General features: G+C 43.2%; 1 protein-coding gene across 2 annotated transcripts; it reads left to right on the plus strand.

Moving 5' to 3' along the window:
* Positions 1 to 6,502: 6,502 nt before the first annotated feature.
* LOC125453767 (gap junction gamma-1 protein-like) lies at positions 6,503 to 23,438 on the plus strand. 2 transcript variants are annotated; one of them, XM_048533672.2, is made up of 4 exons: positions 6,503 to 6,613; positions 6,940 to 6,992; positions 18,287 to 19,441; positions 20,991 to 23,438. In XM_048533672.2, exon 3 carries the CDS (start codon positions 18,319 to 18,321, stop codon positions 19,435 to 19,437), a length of 1,119 nt encoding a protein of 372 aa, XP_048389629.1. In that variant the 5' UTR covers positions 6,503 to 6,613; positions 6,940 to 6,992; positions 18,287 to 18,318; the 3' UTR covers positions 19,438 to 19,441; positions 20,991 to 23,438. The 2 variants fall into 2 exon arrangements, with proteins under 2 accessions (XP_048389629.1, XP_048389628.1); XM_048533671.2 differs by lacking the exon at positions 6,503 to 6,613 and having other exon boundaries at positions 6,679 to 6,992; positions 20,991 to 23,437.
* Positions 23,439 to 23,758: the final 320 nt, after the last annotated feature.

A 23,758-nucleotide genomic window follows, 5' to 3' on the forward strand; every position in this document is an offset into this window, starting at 1 on the left:
TACTTAACCATACATTTCCAGATATTCAGAAATCTCATCCTTTACAATGGATTCCAAAATCTTACCGACGACTGAGGTTAGGCTAATCGGCCTGTAATATTCCATCTTTTGCCTTTCTCCCTTTTTAAACAAGGGTGTCACATAGGCCACAATTACTTCCATCCGGAAGGACAAGGACTGCAGATACATGGGAATACCACCCCCTTCAAGTTCCCCTCCAAGCCACTCACCATCCTGACATGGAAATCTATCATTGTTCCTTCAGTGCTCCTGGGTCAAAATCCTAAAATGCCCTCCCCAAGGGCATCATGGGTCAACCTACAATATTTGGGCTGCAGCAGTTCAAGAAAATAGATCAGCACCACTTTCTCAAGTGCAACGAGGGATGGAAAAGAATGTTGGTCAGCCAGTGTCATCGACACCCCACGAGTAAGTTAAAAAAAGTCAAGCCAACCTCTTCACAGAGAACAGTCCTGCCACCCTCTGGTATCGGCTGAGTGAACCTCCATTGCACTCACTCAAGCAAGTATATCGCCTTTGAGAGAGGGAGACTCAATTCTCATTCTCTTGTTCAAATTCCTCTATGGTTTTCACTCTCCTTATCTCTAGAATCTCCCTTAAAATGACAATCTGAGACTTCTGCACTCCTTCAAATACGACCTCTTTAGCACCCCCAGTTTCAATTGCAGGACCACAGACCTGTGCCTTCAGGTGCCCGGACCCTAAATTCTGGAATTCCTGCCTTACTTCTCTCCTTTTCTAAACTTTGCTCAGTTATGGTTCAGTGAAGTATCTGAAAAGAATTATAGGGATGAGGACACTACATCAATCAAAGTTGACGTATCACCCAAATCCTGAGATCAAGCGAGGAAGTAAGATCATCACTGAGTGTAACTGGATACGTAGTGCAGTTATTTTAGTCAACCCATTTGGATACATTATGTCACATCTCCAGGATGGATAAGACCTGAATCTGGACCTTTCAAACCAGAGGCAGAGATACTACCATTGAGCCGAAAAAAGCCCTAAACATTTGGGAATCTGGTGATTGAGTGAATTCATTGAAGTTGGGGACGATGAGCTGTTTGTTGAAGTAACTACAGGAAACCATAAGACATAGGAGCAGAAGTAAGTCATTCAGCCAATCGAGTCTGCATTCAATGGGATCATGGCCGATCTGATAATTCCCACTTTCACCTTCCCATCTTATCCCCATCACCCTTGATTCCATTACAGATTAAAAATCTATCACAGTCTTGTGAATAAACTGAATGACCTAGCCTCAACAGTGCTCTACAGTGAAGAATTCCAAAGATTCACAACTCTCTGAGAGAAGGAGTTCCTCCTTTTTTATTCACTTGTGGGATGTAGGTGCTGCTTGCTCAGCCACCATTTATTCGCTGTCCTTAGTTGCCCTTGAGAAGGTGGTGGTGAGTTGTCATCTTGAGCTGCTGCAGTCCACAGCTTCGTAATTGACCCACAATGGCCTTAGGGATAGAATTCCAGGATTTTGACCCAGCGACAGTGAGGGAACGTCAATATATTCCCATGGCAGGATGGTGAGTGGCTTGGAGGGGAACTTGGAGATGATGATGTTCCAATATATCATCTAATTATTTTCCCCTAAAAATTTGCACACAGGTACCATAGAATAATTGTATAATGGAATATGTTACATTAGGTCTAAAAAAAAAGTCAAAAATACTAAATAATCAAAGAGCAAAGGGGGAGGGGGAGAAGGAAATAAGTAAAGGTCACCAGAGAAAATGTGCTGGTGTTAGGGTCAGATGAAGCACTGTTGACCACTTGCAGTCAAGTGCTGGCTTAACAATGACAACAGCTGTCCAACTGAGTGGACAAGCTGATTTCAGGCAGAAACACTGATCTGTGATTTGGAATGATAGAGAGGTGGCCATACAAAGCAGGGAAGGGAGGAAATGCATTGATCAACCATCCCAGTCCACAGTGGCAGGCAAGAATAGCAGGATAACCATCTCACCAAAGATATTGAGTGCGATTTTTGTAAAAAGGTTGCCTTACAAGCCATGTGGAACAGAAAGAGCTTCACAGAATACACCAAAAGAAGGGGCCTCAAAAAATGGCAAGATCCATAAAATTGAATATGTGAATGAGATGAAGGTACCTTTTTCTGGTAAGTTCAAGGAGGGATATGGGAGCCACTGGAATGGTAATATCCTTGTAGATAGAAACAAGGGGACCATTAAGGTGAGACACAGGTACAGGTGCTTTGGTTCTTTCTGACACTATATAATGGCTGAAAAACTTCTCTTCTGCCATCACACATAAAACTGAATAGACTAGGAGGGACAGAATTCAAGGTTGTAGGACAACTGACTACAACCCTTCAGTATAGAGAGAGAGAGAAAAAAAATCATAGATATCTTCTTGGTGATCCAAAACCAGAGCTGATCACGCTTAAACAAGAAAGCCTGTGCATACTTGCATCTATTTTGCAGAGTAGTAGAACTAGGAAATCAAGCTGAAAAGCTGAAGAAGTTCCAAGCTGAGTTTCCACAGTTAATCGCAGAATGTTTGAAGAGATAACAGAGAGAGCTGAAGAGGACAATGCAGGTGATGGGTGTCCATCGACTTCAAGAAAGCATCTGACAAATCACTATGCAACAGTATCATGGGTAAATTATAGTTCACAGAATAGAAGAGGCAGGAGTAATGTAGATGTGGAATTGATTGAGTGACAGGAAGCAGAGTGATGGTGACTTTACCTTTACACCAAAGTAATCCCTGAGATGAAGGGCTTGTTTTATAAGGACAAACAGAAGAAACTGGGTCTGTATTTTTAAGAATTTTGAAGAGTGATCTCATTGAAATTTTTATAGCATGTCACTGGATGGATGTAGATAGGATGCTTCCCCAGGCTGGTGAGTATGGAACCATAGACTCAGGGCTGAGCTGAGGAGGCACTTCTTCACTCAAAGGGTGGTGAATCTCTGGAATTCTTGACCCCAAAGGAGACTGCAAGTGCAGTCCTTGAACAGGTTTAAGGCAAAGATTGATAGATTTCTAGTTGCCAATGACATCAAGGGATAAGGTTTTGGCAAAGGAAAGTAGATAATCAGCCGTGATCTAATTAAATGGTGTGCTGTGCTTGATGGGCTGAATGGCCAACCCCTGTTCCTATCTTTCTAAGTCTGAATGGTGTGCAGGAGCATAGCGTATTGGGTATAGAGTAATAGAGTCATGCAGCGTGGAATGGTCCAATCTGTCCATGCTGACCATGTTTTCCATTGTAAACTAGTGCTATTTGCCTGTGTTTGACCTAAAAGCCTCTAAAACTTTCCTATTCGCATATCTGTCCAAATGTCTTTCAAATGTTATTACTGTACCCGACTCTGCAACTTCCTCTGGCAGTTCATTCCATATATGCACCACCCTCTGTGTGAAAAAGTTGCCTCTCTGATCTCTTAAATCTTACCCCTCCCCTTAAACCTAGGGAAAAGATCTGCCCAGGTTTGTCTCACCAAAATGTTACACCTCGCATTTATCTAAATTAAATTCCATCTACCACTTCTCAGCCCATTGGCGTAGCTGAGATGGCAGGGCAGGTTGGCAGTACAGTTAACAAAGCATTCAGTGTCCTAGCAATTGTTAATAAAGTATACAGCATACCACTGAGCAAGTTATGATGAACTTGCATAAGAACACTGGTTAGACCCCAGTTGGAGGTTTGTGTACAGTTCTGGGAACCACACTTTGGGAAGGATACGAACACACTGGAGCCAGTACAGATGAGGTTTGTGATAATGAGGTTTGCTTTCAGGGATGAAGAGCTTCAGTTAAGAAGACAAATTGAAGAAGATGCAACTGTTTTTCTTGAAGAAGAGAAGGTTGAGAGGGATTTGTTGAAGTTACCAAAATCATGAGACTAACATTGTTTGGAGGTTGGGTAAAGTGGTGTGGAAACTGTTCTCATTGGTGAACGTATCAAGGGGTGTAGGCACAAATTTGAAGTAATTGGTAAAATAAGCAAACAAAACATTGGAAAAAAATTATTCCTGTAGTGAGTGGTCAAGTACTAGAAAGTGCTACCTGATAATATGAGGAAGGAATTTTCAAATAAAAAGCTCAAAAGAGAAATAGACTGATATCTGAAGAGGAAGAATGTCTCAGTTTATGGGATTGACACTAGCAGAAGTGTTCATTCACAGAGCCAGTGCAGATATGAAGGGCCGAATGACCTCCTCCTTCATTTAAACAATTCTATGATTGTGTAATGGGGAAAGGTGAACACATCACCCTCTGAGCTGAAACAAAACTATTTCGTCAATTTATATCCAGAAAAGGTCCTCATCAGCTTTTGCCAAAGGTAACAAAGGAGATTGATTTCATGTTGAAACAAGAGATTACTTCATAAAAACCAAAAGAACTGCAAATGCTGCCACTCCAATGCACCACCTTGCTCCCTGGCCAACATCTCTGTCTCCAGCTTGCTACAGTGCTCCAGTAAAGCCCAGCGCAAGCTGGAGGAACAACACCTCATTTTCCGCTTGGGGCCCAGCAGCCCTCCGGACTCAATATTGAGTTCAATCATTTTAGGGCCTAAACTCTCCCATGTCCTAGGCCCCACACACCGGGCCTTGTTACCACATAGTCTGCCGCTACACACCCCTTGTTGTTAGTCACTAACAGTCCCCATTAACCACTACTCACCTTCCCAGCCTGATTGTTAGCAACTCCTCTGTCTGTCCAACTGTCTTTCTCTCTCTTTGGCTCTATCCTATTGTTTACTCCCCACTCCACCCACCTCACTATTTTCTGCATATAAACTGATGTTTTCCCAGCCACCATCAGTTCTGAGGAAGGGTCACCGGACCCAAAACGTTAACTCTGTTTTCCCCTCCACAGATGTTGCCAGACCTGCTGAGCTTTTCCAGCAACTTTGTTTTTGTTTGAGATTATTTCACTTAGGATAAAACCAACAAGCCGCTGATCGGGGACAGTCCTGGTACCAAAACATCAACATCCTGGATTTTACCACTGACCAGATACTCAACTGGATTAGACATATAAATACAATGGCTACAAGAGCAGGTCAGAGGCTAGGAATACTGCAACGAGTAACTCACCTCCTGATTCAGCATTGTGCAACACTACATGATGCAATGTGAGACAACAAAGTGTGAAGCTGGATGAACACAGCACATGAACAAACGCAGGCAAGCAGCATGCCAGGAGCACAAAAGCCAACGTCTCCGGCCCAAAATTCTCTGATGAAGGGTCTGGGCCCGAGACGTCGGCTTTTGTGCTCCTGGGATGCTGCTTGACCTGCTGTGTTCATCCAGCTGCACAATTTGTTGTCTTGGATTCTCCAGCATCTGCAGTTCCCATGATTTCTGATGCAATGTGAACTATCTTGCACTATCTGCAAGATGCTCAAGTGAAAAACTAACTTTTTCACACAATGAGAAGCTATGGAATAGTGTAGGTTAGATGGGCTCTAGATTGGTTTCACAGGTCGGCGCAACATCGAGGGCCGAAGGGCCTGTACTGCGCTGTACTGTTCTATAGAACATAGAACATGTTCTAGGGTTTGGAATGCAATGGAAATGTGGTGGAGGTGGGATCATTTGAAGTATTGGATGATTATTTGGATAGAAAAGGTGTCCAGGGATATGAGGGAAAAGTAGGAGCTTGGTACCAGATTACAGAGTTGGTACATTGATTACGTAGAAGGCAGTTAAGAATCAAACACAGCTTTGTGGGTCTGGAGTCAAATATAGGCCAGGCAGAAGAGGCAAAATAGGTTTCCTCTGCTGAAAGGCATTGGTGAACCTGATGGGTTTTAATACTAATCAACATGATCACCAGTAGACTAGCTTTTTAATTCCAAACTTCCATTAATTTCAAATTTTAACCTGGTGGGACTGGAAGCATATCCCCCGAGCATTAGGTTTAATTACTAGATGCTAGTATGGTGATATTACCACTACACCACTGACTATCTACTATTATTGCTGTAGATTCTATAGGCTTGATTGCTGCACACTTTCAGATGCAGGTAGATGGAAAATGTATACCTATTTACTAAGTATCCCATTCATTGACCAGATACTGAGCGGGATACGTAGTATAGAAAAAAAAACATGATCCGTACTTGGGCTTGTGAAAAATTGGCAGGTTAACTTCTTAGACTTCACTTCGAGATAGAGGTAAACTTTCAGTGACTGTTAAAGTAAATGACTTTTAAAACATCTACATGTTTAATGACTGTAACTGAGGTGATGAGATTTTAATGGAAAGAGTGTATGCTTGTGCAAACAGCAAATGATTTGTCCCTTTTCCTGGGGGGAAAGTTATAGGTGGAGGTGTAGATTTCACTGAAGAGGTGAAAACGTTCACATTGATAACAACAGCAAACTACCCAGAACAACGCAGCAACTGATTGAATTCAGAGATACACAGAAATCTGATGAAGAATGTGCTCAGCTCAGACGGAACTACATTAAGGGATCTTCATGATACAATCCCATTGTTGGACAGTACCGTGAATGGAGAGAGTCACAAAAGGAGCTGCAGCTTCTTCTGATTCCGAGAGACAGTGCCAACCCCCATGAAACGGTGAAGGAAAAGAAAGGTTAAAGGCTAAAGTTCTTAAAAACTATTAGTCACCAGCACAGCCCAGGAGGTTGGAAATGGAAACAGTTTTGATGCATGAGCAGACAAGTTTGTAAAATATTCAGCTAAAGGAGAATGAATTCAGACTTGACACGTTAATGATTTCCTGTTTTGAACTGAAATTTTTTTGCTCTTTCTTTACAGGGGAAAATGTATTGATGAGGGGTGGGACTTAACTGTAATATAGTTGAGAGTCTTTTAGTTCAGCTCAGTCCTTTTGGAAGACATGCAACAGTGAATAGTTTTTTGTAATATTTTAAGCTTTTGTTTCTCTTGCACCATAAGGACTCAGTTTTTGAAGAGGCCGGAGAAAAGACATTTACTGATCAAGTTTCAAGGTAAGTTGAACAATCAACATGCTCTGTCAAATGTCTTCCTATTTAAACTGAATAATTTGCTTATTGGAAAGGAGTAGTCAGTCAAGGGGCTATGGCTAGTTAACTTTTCTCAGCACCCTCCCCTGCCCTTTCCAAAAAAAAACACAATATAAGGGGCATAGAATGCAAACAGGAGGAAGTTATAGTCAAACTGGTTCAATTTCAGTGGGAGGATAGTGTTCAATCCCAGACACCGCCTGATTTTACGGATAATGGCATGACTTTGGGAGACAGTGCAGAAGAGTTTTGTTAGAATGAGACTAGGATCATGGGTGTGTATAGGGACTGGAGAAGGTACGATTTTTCATTTTGGGCAGGCAAGATTAAGAAGATCCCGAATAGAAGTATCCAAACTTATGACGAGCTTGTTAGAGCAGGTTTGACAGGACAGAGTTTCCTCTGATAAATGGCGGTTAACCAGAGGTTCTGGGGTTTAAGGTAACTGGTAATAGGAGCTGAAGGAAATAAAACATTGTTTCACTCAGAGCGTTGTTAAAATCCTGAATGCATGTTCTAAGAGCGTACTGGAGGCAGATTGCAGAGGAGCTTTTAAAAAAGCAATTAGACATGTACTGGGACACATTAACTAACATGTGAATGTGATTTTCCACAATGTGGAAGACACTGGGGAGTGGGATGAATTGGATGTGATTGTTAGAGAGCTATCATGGGCATGATGGGCTGAATGGCTTTTGTCTGGGCTGCAAGTAAGATTATGTAACTTTACTATCTCCCAACTGCAGCTGTTGCTTTGTTTGGCTGTGCATACTTGTGTCGGCATGGCCAAGATTAGAAAATTGCTTGCCTGAGGCACATTCAAGCTTGTGTTTATTTCCTCCAATTTGTGGTTGCTTTCAGTGTTGCTGTTACAACCTGCCTGCATTCTTATTCAATGTTGCAAAATCACCTGGCATCTTCAGCTTGGGCTCTGGTTCATCTTGAGGTGTGGGTTACATAACTCCAGATTTGAGGAGGAGAGACTGAGCGCTGTACAGATTCGCCAGTGCACTACTAGGATTTCAAGGGTCAGATCATGACATGGGATGACAGAAACAAAGCGAGGGCTCCTACAGGGTGTCAGCAGAAAGGCAGACTAGTTGGGAGCAGCAGACTCAGTGCAATGGAGGGACACCTGTCCCTCTTAATCTATGTTAAGTAGGAGCAGGAGTAGGCTATTCAACCCCTCGGACCTGCTCCTCCATTCAAGATCATCATAGTTGATTACTGAACTAATTACTTAATACCATTCACCCCCATATCCCTTGATCCTTTAGCCACAAGAGCTACATCTACCTCCTTCTTGACAACACACTGTGTTTTGTTCTCAACCACTTTCTGTGGCAGTGAATTCCATAGGCTCATCACACTGGGTGAAAAAAAGTGTGCTTTTGCCTTTCATTTGTGGGTTGTGGGTATTGCTGGCTGGCAAGCATTTATTTTTGGTCCCTCGTTGCCCTTGAGAATGTGGTTGCGAGCTGCTTCTTGAACGGCTGCAGTCTGCCTGCTATGGACTGACTCACAACGTCCTTAGGGAGGGAATTCCAGGATTTTGAACGTGCAACACTGAAGAACAAAGAACAATACAGCACAGGAACAGGCCCTTACGCCCAACAAGCCTGTAAGAGCACATTTTGCCCTTTCATACTAAAACTACCTGTACTTGCATGATCCGTATCTCTCCATCACACTCAGCTGAACTTTATATGTCACTGGACTTGACCTTGCATCGACTGTGCCTCTCACCCACACAGGGCCATTCTTGTAGTTCCGACACCAAATTTCCTTCCTTGAAATAATCCGTCTCTCACTTACCAGAGACTTGCGACCGGCATTGATGTTCTTCATGTCGTTTTACCCAACACACCCCTGCCTCCCAGTCTGAAAAGATCAGATTTAACTTGGTGTGGAGTCTTCTTCCCAGTAACAACTCTGCCGGAGTTATCCCTGCAGTTGCATGAGGGGTGGTCCTGTCATCAAGTAGGACAGTTTGGTACTTAGGGAAACTGTAGACTGTTTCTTTAAGTCTGCCTTCAAAGTTTGGACTGCTCGTTCTGCCAAACCATTGGATGAAGGATGGTATGGAGCTGTCCAGATGTTTCTTGATATATTAATATATTTCCGAGTTTTTTTTTATTCATTCATTCATGGAAATGGCATCTCTGGCTAGGTCAGCACTTTTTGTCCATCTACAATTACCCAGTGGGCAGTTAAGAGTAAACCACCTTACTGTGGGTCTGGAGTCACATATAGGCCAGGCCAAGTAAGGGTGGCAGATTCCTTCCCCAAAGAACATAAGTGAATCAGATGGGTTTTTCCTGACACATATAATGGTTTCATGATCATCAAACCCTTAATTCCAGATAGTTACACTGAATCCAAATTCCATCATCTGCCATGGTGGGGTTTGAACTGGGATCCCCAGAACATTAGTTGAGTTTCTGGATTAACAATCTAGCAATAATACTATTAGGCCATTGTGTCTCTCCGCTTGGAGGGGAACTTGCAGGTGGCTGTGTTCCTATGTATCTGTTATCCTTGTCCTTTTAGATGGAAGTGATTGTGGGTTTGGAAGGTGCTGTCTGAAGATCTTTGGTGAATTGCTTGTCAATAGTATACATTGGTGTTATTGAGCGGTGGCGTAAGTGATGTTTGCGGATATGGTGGCAATCAAATGGGCTGTTTTGTCCTGGATGGTTTCGAGCTTCTTGAGTGTTGCTTCTTGAGTATTGTTGGGCTGTGCCCATCCGGGCAAGTGGACAGTATCCCGTCACACTCCTGTGCCTCATAGATGGCTTTAGGGAGTCAATGGTAAACCCAATCTTGTTGATAGTGAGAGATTCAATGATGGGAACACCATTGAACGTCAAGGGGCAATGGTCAGATTGTCTCTTATTGGTGATGGTCATGGCCTAGCAGTTGTGCAGCACAGATGAGAGCTGCCACTTATCAGTCCAAACCTGGATATTGTCCAGATCTTGTTACATTTGAACATGGACCGCTTCATTATCTGCAGAGCCATGAGTGCTGAACATTGCACAATCATTAGCAAACATCTCCGCTTTTGACATAATGATGGAAGGAAGGTCATTTATGATACGGCTGAAAATGGTTGGACCTAGGATACTACTTTGAGGAACTTCTGTAGAGATATCCTGGAGCTGTGATGACTGACCTCCATGAACCATGACCAACATTCTATGTGCCACCTATGACTACAACTAACAGAGAACTTGCCTATTGATAGCAATTGGCTAAGGCTCTTTGATGCTATACTCGATTGAAAGCAGCATTGATGTGAATTTCTCTTCATCTCAGTCCTAAAAGGTTTGCCCCTTATCCTTAAACTATAACCTATGGTTCTGGGCTTCCCAATATTGGGAACATCCTTCCCAGAGTCATGGAATCATACACAATGGAAACAGACCTTTCAGCCTAACTTGTCCGTGCCAACCAGGTTTCCTAAACTGAACTAGTTCCATTTGCCCACATTTGACCTATATCTCTTTAAACTTTTCTCCACAGAGGTCAGTAACCCATCACTAATTCACCTTTTAATTACATGTGGAGAGGCCTTGACACTGATCCAGCTCTCTCAAAGCCAGCTCAAAAAGTGAACAGAATATCAGGCGCAAATAAATAGAGGGAGAGGGGGAGGCGGACCGAAGACGGATAGAGGAGAAGATAGGTGGGGAGGGGATAAGTCAGTCCGGAGAGGATGCACAGGTCAAGGAGGCGGGTTGAGGTTGGTAGGTGGGAAATGGAGGTGCGGCCTGAGGTGGGAGGAGGGGATAGGTGAGAGGACGAACAGGTTAGGGAGGTGGGGACGAGCTGGGCTGGTTTTGGGATACAGTGGGGGGAGGGGACGAACTGGGCTGGTTTTGGGATGCAGTGAGGGAGGGGGAGATTTTGAAGCTTGTGAAGTCCACATTGATACCATTGGGCTGCAGGGTTCCCAAGCGGAATATGAGTTGCTGTTTTTCAACCTTCGGGTGGCATCATTGTGGCACTGCAGGAGGCTCATGATGGACATGTCGTCTAAGGAACGGGAGGGGGAGTTAAAATGGTTCGTGACTGGGAGGTGCAGTTGTTTATTGCGAATGGAGCGGAGGTGTTCTGCAAAGCGGTCCCCAAGCCTCCACTTGGTTTCCCCAATGTAGAGGTAGCCACACCGGGCACAGTGGATACAATATACTACACTGGCAGATGTGCAGGTGAACGTCTGCTTAATATGGAAAGTCATCGGCCTCCTGCAGTGCCACAAAGATGCCAACTGAAGGTTGCAAGAACAGCAACTCATATTCCGCTTGGGAACCCTGCAGCCCAACGGTATCAATGTGGACTTCACAAGCTTCCAAATCTCCCCCTCCCCCACTGCATCCCAAAACCAGCCCAGTTCGTCCCCGCCTCCCCAACTGCATCACAGAACCAGCCCAGCTCGTCCCCGCCTCCCTAACCTGTTCTTCCTCTCACCTATCACCTCCTCCCACCTCAGGCTGCACCTCCATTTCCCACCTACTAACCTCATCCCGCCTCCTTGACCTGTCCGACCTCCCCGGACTGACCTATCCCCTCCCCACCTCCCAACCTATACTCTCCTCTCCACCTATCTTCTCCTCTATCTATCTTCGGTCCGCCTCCCCCTCTCTCCCTATTTATTCCAGAACCCTCACCCCATCCCCCTCTCTGATAAAGGGTCTAGGCCTGAAACGTCAGCTTTTGTGCTCCTGAGATGCTGCTTGGCCTGCTGTGTTCATCCAGCTCCACACTTTGTTATCTTGGATTCTCCAGCATCTTCAGTTCTCATTATCTCGGATATCAGACGCTCCTGTTCTTATCTGTCAGTCATGGCTGCCTGAATAACAGCCACCATCAGGGATGTCATATTCTACGATGTCCACTTGGCTGATCACCACATCCCTGTCCTTCTGAATCTGAGGACATAGGCCAGTTCTAATATTTTTGTGTTACACCTGGGGCATTTTAGCACTGAGCCAAGTTCCTCCAACTGTGCCTCTGATATGGGTGGCTGTAGGTCGCCCCTTGCGACTGGAGCGTCTTGCAAGACGTTCATTTGCTTCTTCATGTGGCAAAGGCATATAGTTGGCAACATCCTACCCAGATCCTGAGGAATCTTCAAATACCTGGGAAAACCCATGAGTTCCAGAACAGTTAGAAAAGCTGTTGAGGAACGGGGCACCCACCTGGTTTCCCAGCGGGCTTCCACAATGTTTATGAATTTGCACCTTTTATATGGTCTACATGTTTGTTCAGGACCATCGCACTTAGCTGAACTTTATATGTCACTGGACCTGACCGTGCATCAACCATGCCTCTCACCCATGCAGGGCCATTCTTGTGGTTCCTACACCAAATTTCCTTCCCTGGAATAAACTCTCTCTTTAACTTAGCTGAGACTTGCGACCAGTTTCTGATGCTGTTTCACCCTACCCCCCAGGTCTGGGAAGATCAGATTTAACCTGATGTGGAGTCTTCTCCCCAGTAACAATTCTGCTGGAGTTATGCCTGTACTTGAATGAGGGGTGGTGCTGTCATCAAGTAGGACAGTTTGGTACTAATTGGATGAAGGATAGTATGGAGCTGTCTTTACATGATGAGTACCATTCGACATTAGGAAATACTTGAATTCCCAGCTGGTAAATGATGGCCTGTAACCTGTGATCAACAGTCCCATGTGTTATAAAAGATGCATGCAGTTTTTCTATTGTCGTCCCTGCATTTGATACAGCCATTTTGAGTGAGATTAAGTCCATGAAAGAATTTGCACAGTCAACGTGGAACTGAGTCCAGGGTTTACCTCATCATTTCTTTGAATGTGGGGGGCATGCTGGCAGTAATTTTTGACCTTGTTGGCAGTCTGTGCTCTCTCCACCAAAGCGTCTATGTCTGCACCCAATCATGACCACAAAACATGACATCTTGCCAACAGCTTTATTTTGGAATAAAAACCAAAAGGACTACGGATGTTGTAAATCAGGAACAAAAACAAAGTTGCTGGAAAAGATCTGGCAGCATCAGTGAAGAGAAAACACAGTTAACGTTTCAGGTCTGGTGACCCTTCCTCAGAATCCTGGATGCATACACTATTGGGTAGTCTTCTCCATTGGGCCATCCTGTGAGCTAATAATGCCTCCACATATGGCACTGAGGTATCGCATGTTAATATCATATCTCACCTGGGACCATAGTGTGCCAACATCTTGGAGGATGATAGCTGTTTCCTCACTTCCCTGGAAGCTGTGGCTTGGCTATGTGACCATTTCCAATGCTGAACCTTTTTGAAGGGTTGATGCAAAGCTGCCAAGGTGAAGGCCAGGTTATGTATGAACTTTCCATAATAATTCATGAGCCAAAGAAAACACCTAAGCTCCGGTACAGATGTGGGAGCTAGAAGACTGATCACCTTCACTTTATCTTCCAAAGAGTTTAAGCGGTCTTGTCAACTCAAAGTAGATTATGTAGGAGTCTAGAACAGACATTTTTCCCTTCTAAGGCTTACGCCCGCCTGGGAGAAATGTCTAAGGATGATATCCAAGTTCTGTAAGTTCTCTTTATTAATCTTCCCTGTTATTTGCACGTCATCTAGATCAATGGCAACCTGAGGTACACCTTTTAAATGTTCTCCATTGTCTGCAGAAAAGTTGCACTGGCTGATGATATCCCAAATGGCAGTCTTGTATATTGGTACAAACTCTTGTAGGTATTAATTGTAGCTTAGTTCTGGGAATCCTCATCTAACCACAACTGCCAGTGCGCATATCTCACGTCCAGCTTTGTGAAAGACAGTCCCCTCCTGCCAGCTTTGTGTACAAATTCTCTATGCGATGAATTTTTTTGGATTTTCTTAATCGGTTATTTACCCAGCAGTGAAAAGCAGTTTACAATTTGCTTAAAATTCCCACAAAGGCAAACCGACCCATTGGGTTTCACAATTGGTACGACCAGTGCTGCCCATTCCTCAAACTGGATTGGTTTGATGATTCCTTCGCTTTCCAGTCTTCTGATTTCTGCCTCTGCTTTTGCCTGTAAGGCAAATAGCACTGAGCAGGCCTGGCAGTATCATGGAATTGCTTCCTGGTCAACATGTAATGTGGCCATGGCTCCTTTCATAGTCCCTATACCTATCTGAGAAACCTCTAGGTATTTAATTAAGACTTCACTTTGGCAGCCATTTTTTAATTGAAAACTGTTGAACTAATTTAAATTAATCTTTCTCAACCGTTTTTTACCCACAAGCTTGGGCTCAAGCCTTTTACTACAACCAGCCATAACTGAACCAGCCGCTCCTCATGAGATGAGAACTGAAGTTGTTCCCTTAAGCTGTAATGGTTCCCCAGTATAGGTTCTCAGTCTAGAAGAGGTCTTGTGCAAACCTAAGGGTTGGAGTTTAGGCAATTTTTATTAAAGAATGCATTCTGTGGTCACTGAAATGGCCACATCAATATCGACCTCCATTAGAAATCGGTGATCATTTAACCAGACGTTTACTTTGATTGGATCTGATTTGGATGTTGTTAAGCAACTTAACTGTTCCAAACCAGACATAGTGGACTTTCCAGGGAGTGCACTCTCCTGGATATTGGCCTTTGAATTGTCCTACTCACTTTATATCCAGTGGGACCCTTTGCTGTCTTGAGTCCTCATACCAGCAGCAACTACAATGACTTGTCAGCTTGGTACCTGAAGAAAATTTTAACTGTTTAGACAAGGCTGGGCTTTGTTTTGGGTTTTGCTGCGGGCTGGCCTGCAGTCCCCTGTTCAGGAAAAGTCCTGAAAGACACTATGAAACTTCCTTCACTCAAGTGATGTTCCATAACCTCAGTTGGACTGATGAGGATGTCAGAATGCTCAGAAACATATACTCCACCTTCTGCATTTTCTAATTATAAAGCCAGTTGTAGTGCCTGTTTGAAGTCCAGTTGGGCTTCAGCTAGTAGGTGCTTCTGTGTAGCCACATCATTAATTCCACATACCAAGCAGCTTCTCAGCATCTCATTAAGGGTTAAACGAGAGTCATATACCTCTGCTAGTCATCTTAACCTAGTCAAAAACCCTGATCCGGATTCCCATGGTTCTTGAATTGTTGAGTAAAACCGATTGCATCTTGGTATTAGAGGAGGATGGGAGTCGTAATATTCCTTAAATAAATCCGTCATTTCTGGAAAAGTTTTCATACCTGCTGCTTCAGGAAATATTAGGCTCCTAACAACTGAAAGGTCTGTGAGTCTACAAGCTGTCAGGAAAATTACTCATTGCTTTCAATCTGGCCCAACATTATTTGCCTAGAACAAAATAACACTTTTCTTTCCGCATACTGGGTGGGCCCTGTCTTCAATGGCATCATCAAATGAGTCAAGCTTCATAAATTACAGCATGATGCCAGAAATACTAATTCCCAACTCAAAGGAGAGTTGCAAGATAATTTCTTGAGGAGTGTGATCGTCTCTCGTCTCATTTAAATAACTCCACATAGGCCAGTATCCTGTCACCAGGTCATCCTTTATTTTCACATGGAGTGCTGTTGACACAGATTCTGCTCCCACAGAGCCAGTTCCTTGAGTGACAGGATGTCTGACATTCCAGCTGTTATCTGAGAGCTGAGGCTCTCTCATTGGACCAATTAACAGCCCCAATTAGGGAGCTCATATCTATGAGGTGTGCCTGGCTGACCTTGTTAAGATCTTACACTTTCCTGTCCATGTACCTGTCCAAAAGTCTTTTATATATTGTAATTATACCTGCCTTTTACCACTTCTTGTGGCATCTCACTCCATACATGCACCACTCCTTTTGTGAAAAAATTGCCCTTCAAGTCCCTTTTGAATCTTTCCCCTCTCACCTTAAATCTATGTTCTCTCAATTTGAATTCCCCTACCCCAGGGAAAAAAAAGCCTCGGCTATTCACATTGTCCGTGCCTCCCATGATTTTATAAGCCTCTATAATGTCACCCCTCAACCTCCTATCCTCTGGGAAAAAAGTCCCAGCCTATCTAGCCTCTCCTTTTAACTCAAACCCTCTAGTCTTGGTAACATATTATACATCTTTTTTACACCCTTTCCAGTTTAATATCATTGTTACTATAGCAGGGAGACCAGAACTGCATGCAGTACTCCAAATGTGGCTTTACCAATGTCTTTCACCACTGTAACATCACATCCCCAACACTTGTACTCAACTCCTGCATCTAACCTGTCTTCACCACCTGGTATTCAGAAAAACACCCAATTATTCCTAGAGGAGCAAGAAAGCTGGTGTTTCGGGCCGGGACCCTTCATCAGAAATGGAGGAGGGGAAGGGGGCTTTGAAATAAATAGAGAGAGGGGTTTGGGCTGGGGAAGGTAGGTGGGATGGTGATAGGTGAGTGCAGGTAGGTAATGGTGGACTGGTGAGTGAGGTGGGAGGAGCGAATAGGTGGGAGAGAAGATGGGCAGGTTGTGTCAGTTCAAGGAGGCAGGGATGAGATGGAGGGTGACTTTGGTGATATATCTCTTATGTTAGGATCTTCTGATTTGATCAGTGGTCAGGTTCAGGATGGTTGACTATTAGTGAGGCAGATAAAAAGGGAAGAACATCAGCCTTTGCTAGCCTCACAGAGGAAAAACGTATGTGAAACTTATCTGGATGTGATTGGTGGCTGCAAAAGAGATGAGATAATTGAGCATGGCACCATAGTAGAGGGAATCATTCAAAGGCGGTGGGGGGTGGGGGGAATAGTGTTAATAGGAGTATAGTGATAATAGGAGACAGAATAGTCAAGGGGATTGATATCATTCTCTGCAGCTACAAGGGACAGTCCAGACAGCTGTGATACCTATCTGGTGCTTGGGTTCATGACATCAGTTGTGAACTGGAGAGCTACCTGTAGTAAGGGAAAGGGAAAGGAATAAAGTAAAAAGTAGGGAGGTTTTGTTTAAACTATACAAGGCACTAATTAGACCACAGCTGGAATAATGTAAACAGCAGTCTAGAAAAGTTCACTAGACTGAAATCAGGTATGGAGGGATGTCTTATGAGGAGAGGGTAAATAATTTGGGCCTGTACTCATTGGAATATAGAAGAATGACAGGTGACCTCTTGAAACATATACAGTTCTTACAGGAGTTGACAGTGTAGATGTGATCGGGTTGTTTCCCCTTGTAGTAAAGTCTAGGACCAAAGGGCATCATCTCATAATAAATGGTCACCTATTTAAGACAGATGTGGTGGAATTTCTTCTCTCAGAGGGTTGTGAATCTGTACAATTCTTTTCCACAGATGGCTGCTGAGGTTGGCTCATGAGGTATATTCAAGGCTGAGGTGGACAGATATTTAATTGGTAAAACAATCAAGGGTTAAGGGAAAACACAGCAAAGTGGTGTCGAGGATGTTCATATCAGCCACGATCTCACCGACTGCAGACTCGATGGGCTGAATCATCTACTACTATTCATATGTCTTATAGTCTTCCAGTTAATTGTTGTGGTTCATTTAGGTACCAACAACAGAGTTGGGACCAGGACACAGTTTTTCCTCAGAGAGTACAAGTAGCTCGGGGCTAGCAAAACCTCAAGTGTGATAATCTCTGTATTAGTCTGGCAAGGTCTGGCTGACAGTCCTTACTGTCTTCCGCATTGTTTTATTGGTAGCCAGCGGTGAGCCCATCTACCATGATGAACAAATTGTCATAGGGTAACTAAGATGAGAAAGCTAAATGCTTGTCTCAAAGATTGATGTGGAACAATTGGATTCTGGCTCATGGGCAGTGCTATCAGTACTTGGGAAAGTGAAGCTGTACCACTAAGATGTATTAATCTGAATCATGCTGGGACCAGTGTTCTGTTGATTTAAGTACCAAGGAGAGCAGAGAAGGATTTAAACTAAATATTGGGGTAAAGGATCCAGTGGGAAGATATGGTAAAATGAATAGGGACAGGAAGTCAAGACACCATGGTATCAGGAGGGATAATAATGCACAGAGCATGATAGGAAGGGGCCTTCATAGAATTTAAATGAAAAATGTATTAACCTCCACTTGAAAGGCTAAATTCTGGTAATATATGACAGTTAATGTGTTAAGACAGGGTATTCAAATTATGGTGCAAAGGAAGGTAAAGAGTTAGAATGAAGGTGTGCCATTATTGAATTAGCTGCTGGCTGAATAAACTCAAATGGCTGAGTAGCCTCTTTCTGATCTGCTTTTGGTTTTAGAAGTGGCTGGCTAGAGGCTTGATGCTTGTTTTCTGTTGGTTTCTTCCAGTGAGGTTGTGTTGAAGGCTTCACTCTGCCAAGATGAGCTGGGCTTTCCTGACGAGACTCCTCGAGGAGATCCATAACCACTCCACGTTTGTTGGCAAGGTCTGGCTGACGGTTCTCATTGTCTTCCGCATTGTTTTGTTGGTAGTTGGCGGTGAGCCCATTTACCATGATGAACAAAGCAAGTTCACATGTAACACTCAGCAACCAGGTTGTGAGAATGTTTGCTACAATTCCTTTGCACCGCTGTCGCACATCCGGTTCTGGGTCTTCCAAATCATCATGATCACAGTGCCATCCATTATATACCTTGGCTACGCCATACACCGGATAGCCCGGATGGAAGGTGCCCAGCCAAAACCCAAGAGAAAGATACCCATTGTGCATCGGGGACCTGCCCGGGATTACGAGGAGGCAGAGGGTGATGACGAGGAGGACCCCATGGTTTGTGAGGAAATTGAGAATGAACCTGAGACTGAAGATGTCAAGAAAACTCCTGAGAAGACGCTACATGATGGCAGGAGGCGTATCAAGGAAGATGGACTTATGAAGATGTATGTCTTCCAGCTCCTGATGAGAACTTTGTTTGAAATTGGTTTCTTGGCTGCACAATACTTTCTATATGGGTTTGAAGTACTTCCTGGCTTTGTGTGCAGTACAATTCCTTGTCCATACACCGTCGACTGTTTTGTGTCACGTCCCACAGAGAAAACCATCTTCTTGTTGGTAATGTATGTGGTCAGTGGTCTCTGCTTATTGCTCAACTTTGCTGAGCTCTTCCACCTTGGTCTTGGTGGCATCAGGGATGGCTTGAGGGGTAGGCGGCAGGCCTCTCACCTGTATTACTCCTCCAGGAGCAACCACTATGCCCCTCCAGGCTATCACTCTGTGTTTCAAAAGGACAAGACCAAGCTGGGCAATGGGAATGTGCCGTACCACAACAACTTTGGCGCTCGGGGGCCAGAGAGTTTTGAGATGTCTGAGGTAGTTCACCGACACCTAAAGCTTGCTCAGGAGCAACTGAACATGGCATACCAAGCATCAGGAGAGCTCCCTCATCAACCAAGAAGTGGCATTCCTGTCTCAAATTGTACGGCTGTTGAGCAGAACCGACTGAAACTTGGCCAGGAAGGTGAAAGCGCTTGTGCCAAATAAGCAGGTAAAATAGAAAATCATTAGTAATTTATAGAGGGCAGCTTTGGCTCAGTGGATAACATTCTGACTTCAGAGGTTGTGGATTCAAGTTTCATTGAGGTCTTGAGCACAAACTAGGACAGGGGTGGTGGTGTGAAGCAATAACATAGATTTCTAGGGGAAACTCAACAGGTCAGGGAGCATCTGTGGGCAGAAAACAGACTTCATCTTTCAGGTCAGGTGACCAATTTTTATCCATCTAATAATTTCACAGTAGACATTGGCCCTAATCTTCCAATCTGTTTAGTATCCCCCCCTTCTGACCCAGATCAGCTCTTTATTTTAATTCATTATTATGATTGTGCTTTTTGCCGGCTGTGCCAACACTTATTACTCATCCCTAATCACCCAGAATCACATATTACTATGGGCCTAGAGTCAGATGTAGGCAAAACCAGGTAAAGACGGAAGACATTCTTCTTCAGAGGACATCAGTGAACCACATGGGTTTCAGACTAAATGTATCCAACTGGAGGTGTCTGGATTACCAGCTTAGTGACATAGGGAAGGCAATGGCCTAGTGGTTTTATTGCTGAACTATTAGTACGGAGACCCTGGTAATGTGCTGGAGCTATGGGGTCAAATCCTGCCATAGCAAGTGGTTGAATTTGAATTCAATAAGTAACTGGAATTAGTGTCTAATAATGACTATGAAATTATTGTTAATTATAAGTAAAAAACTAATCTGGTTCACGAATGTCTTTAAGGGAAGGAACTTGTCATTCTTACCTAGTTGAGTCGACATGTGACTCCAGGCCCACTGCAATGTGGTTGACACTTAACTTCCTTCTGGGTAATAAACACTGGCCCAGCCAGTGACACCCACAAACCAAGTGATCTTGAAAAGGACATTTGAATATAGTATTACAAAACTTCACGTTGTCCCAAGATAAATTACAGCCAATGAGGTGTTTTAAAAGTGTAGTTACTGTTTTAATGTCAAAAAGGGTAGCGTTGTGGGAGCTGGCTGTGCACTGCAATGAGATACTGGGCATGCAGCACCACAGACACTTCTGTTCCTTCAAAGACATGAAGGGCAAAATGGCCTTCATGATTTTCCCTAATAGGCTTGAGGGTCTAAATATTTTCCTTTATAAGACACCTAACAGTTCTCCTTCAGAGATAGTAAGAATTGCCGATGCTGGAGTCAGAGATAACACAGCGTGGAGCTGGAAGAACACAGCAGGCTAGGCAGCATTCGAGGAGCAGGAAAGCTGATGTTTCAGGTTGGGACCCTTCTTCAGAAATGGTCATTTGTCTGAAGAAAGGTCCCAACCCAAACACCTAACAGTTCTCCTTGACCTTCCATGCCAATTTCAGAGTTTGAATGACCTTCTTCTGCCCTTGTATAAAATATAGGCAAGGCTGGGTGGCCTTCTTCTGTCTTTGTGTAACAGGCTTAGGCAACTTACGGTCTCCCTTTGTTTGTATGTTTCTTACTAATATCACTGATGATTTGAGTAATCCACTGATCCCTTGCCATCCCACTGATTATTCTTCTGTTCCCTTTTTAGGTCTGCATGGATGATGCTGATGGAACGGGCTCTTTGACTTTGACATTCGGAGAAAGTCGTCACTTGAAGCAATAAAGGAACCTCGACTGAAAAGACTCACATTTCATTCTTACTCTCTGGGCTTTAACATCACCAACTCGCAAAAGCAAAACTACTGGAAAGAGCTGGGTTGTGAGGGGACACTGGATTTAGGGCTGGGCGAGGGCGAGTTAGGTATGTTTAGGCAAACTTGACAGTGTTGAGAATTTTAAGTCCAATAATTGTTCAACTGACTGAAGGGTCTAAAACTTATCTTGTAGCATTTGAGGCACTGACAGCTAGTCTTCATAATTGAAAGGGAGACTGGGGAAGAAACTGAGGGGGTGGCCCTCTCATTAAGCAGGTACAATCTAACAGAACTCGCTCAGCCAGATAATTTGTAGTTTCTTTTCATCATTAAATTGATCATTCATTTTGTTTCTCTAGTTTTGGGTTAGTTTAATTCTTAATGAAATCCTTACTTTTTTTGGTGTTGGGTTTAGATAAATACTTTTCCAAAAAAAAAACTCGGTGTAGCAAGGGGACAATTAATGACAAACTGTTTTGTTTAGTGTTAGAACATATCAGAATCACATTACGCTGAGTGAGAGCAATAATGAACTGAGTGACTTTTGTTGATGTTCCTATATCTTGCTTTTGGTACTTTTGATACACAGTATTGCTTCATTTGTGACCATTTGATTGGCTTGGGCTTATCGAGCCTTCTCCAGCTTGTTGTTATGCTTACCAGGTTGCTCTTGGGTGTGTGTGTTTCCTCTTTCATCCTCAGTCGATTTAAACATTTATTACTATTTTTCGTGTTTATGAGTTTGTAACTGGTGGGTTTTCTGTATATTTGTAGTAAATAATGAACTTGTACGTATTTCTGTAGCCATGTTGATTTCCTTTATAACAGTTTTGAAGCTTAGCTTTAGAATTAATGGGTAGCCTTATATATTGACAGGGTTTTACAACCAAACAAAATAAACAAGATCCAGTCTAGAAGATCAAGGAAGTTTTTTTTTAAAGCTTAAGGGAAATACCCACAGAATGAGAATTCCGAGACTGTTGGCTTGCGCGCCAAGATGGGAGTAGAGGTGACGTTTTGTCGTCATGCTAGGTAACATTATCAGTGCAGCTTCCGATGAAGCGTCTGTTAAGACCAGATCATATAAGTACCAAGAGGAGTAAAACATCAACACTTCAGCGGAGGCCGCACTGATGATGTTGACTAGCACGGTGATGAAACTTTTGTACAATAATGAGCCAGCTCGGCAAGCAAGCCAACAACTTCATCCACAACCCAAGCTACAAATCTTTGCAAGAACCTTAATGTGAATTATTTTTTAACCTGTTTTGGGTCATCTTGTGAAAGCCTTCAATAAAGATGGCTGTTTAAAGAGTGTCCCTGAGAAGGTAAGGTTATAGTACAACCAGATTCCCTTAGAGTAAAGACTTAGAGATAGTCCCAGATCAAAATGTTGGAATAAACTTTTTAAGGAGTTACTTGAACCTGAGTACATTTAAGCTCAGGTACACAGTAGCTCTAAGGAGAAATCTAACAGCAGTTCCAGTCTATAAATTGAACTCACCAAGTAATTAAATTGCACTGAAGTGTTAGATTTGGGAACTATGGTGTGAGTACGATATGAGTAATGGTTTTGGGTATAATACAAGTATGTTTTTTGGTACTGTAAGAGTAGTGTGCTTTGGATACTACTCAAAAACTATTGTTTTTCTTTTCAATCTATAAAGGAGTGTTTTGGGATTTATGGGATTATACTTTTGCTATTTGCTTAAAAGCCTTTGAATTTGTATTATATATAGTTTACTTTATTCAATTTTATCCACATTTCTTTTGATAATGAACTTGTTGTATTGTTAAAGTAAAATCTGCAGTATTGTGAGATTATGCTTCACAGAATAGAACATTTTGTTAAAACCAGAACAAAGCAAAATATGATCTATCAAGCCAGGGCAGAACTGTGGCCTCACAGCGCCAGGGACCCAGGTTTGATTCTAGGCTTGGGTGCTGTCTGTGTGGAGTTTGCATGGTTTCCCCGTGTCTCCAAGGATTTCCACTGTGTCCTGCAATTTCCTCCCACAATCCAAAGATGAAAATTTTTGGTTTATTCACTCGTGGGGGTTGCTGGTTCTGCCAACATTTACTTCCCATCCCTATTTGTTCCTTGAGAAGATGGTAGTGAGCTGCCATCTTGAACTGCTGCAATCAATGAGCTGTACAGTAGACCTACAAAACCTTTAGTGACGAAATTCGAGAATTCTGACCCAGCAACACAGAAGAAAGGCTATATATTTCCAAGGCAGGATGGTGAATGGTTTGAATGAATGGCAAAGATCTTGCAGTGCAGCACCTGGCTGCTGGGATTCTGACATGACAATAGTAACAAAACAGCTTTTGAATTGTCTTGTGACAGGTGCTATATCAAGACAAGTTCTTTGTTTTTCTAATTGCTTAAGTCTTAATTGTTTCCTAAAAGTCGAAGACCTTAATCCAAAAACAAAATCTTCTTATTGCGCATCATATTGTTCATACGCAAGAAGGACTGATCCTTCCAGGCCATTCAAACAGTGATAGTGCGACTTCTCATTCTACTTCATCCCTGAATTTTCCTTCTCTGCTACACTCTGCAGGGAAATCAAGCTCTCAGATAGATTTTAATGGTAACGTCCTGTTTGGCTGTTAAGGTTTCACCGTTATTATTTTACTGTGTTCTCCCTCTCCAGAC

Source organism: Stegostoma tigrinum, chromosome 7 (assembly GCF_030684315.1).
Source record: "Stegostoma tigrinum isolate sSteTig4 chromosome 7, sSteTig4.hap1, whole genome shotgun sequence".
NCBI classification, from domain to species: Eukaryota; Metazoa; Chordata; class Chondrichthyes; order Orectolobiformes; family Stegostomatidae; genus Stegostoma; species Stegostoma tigrinum.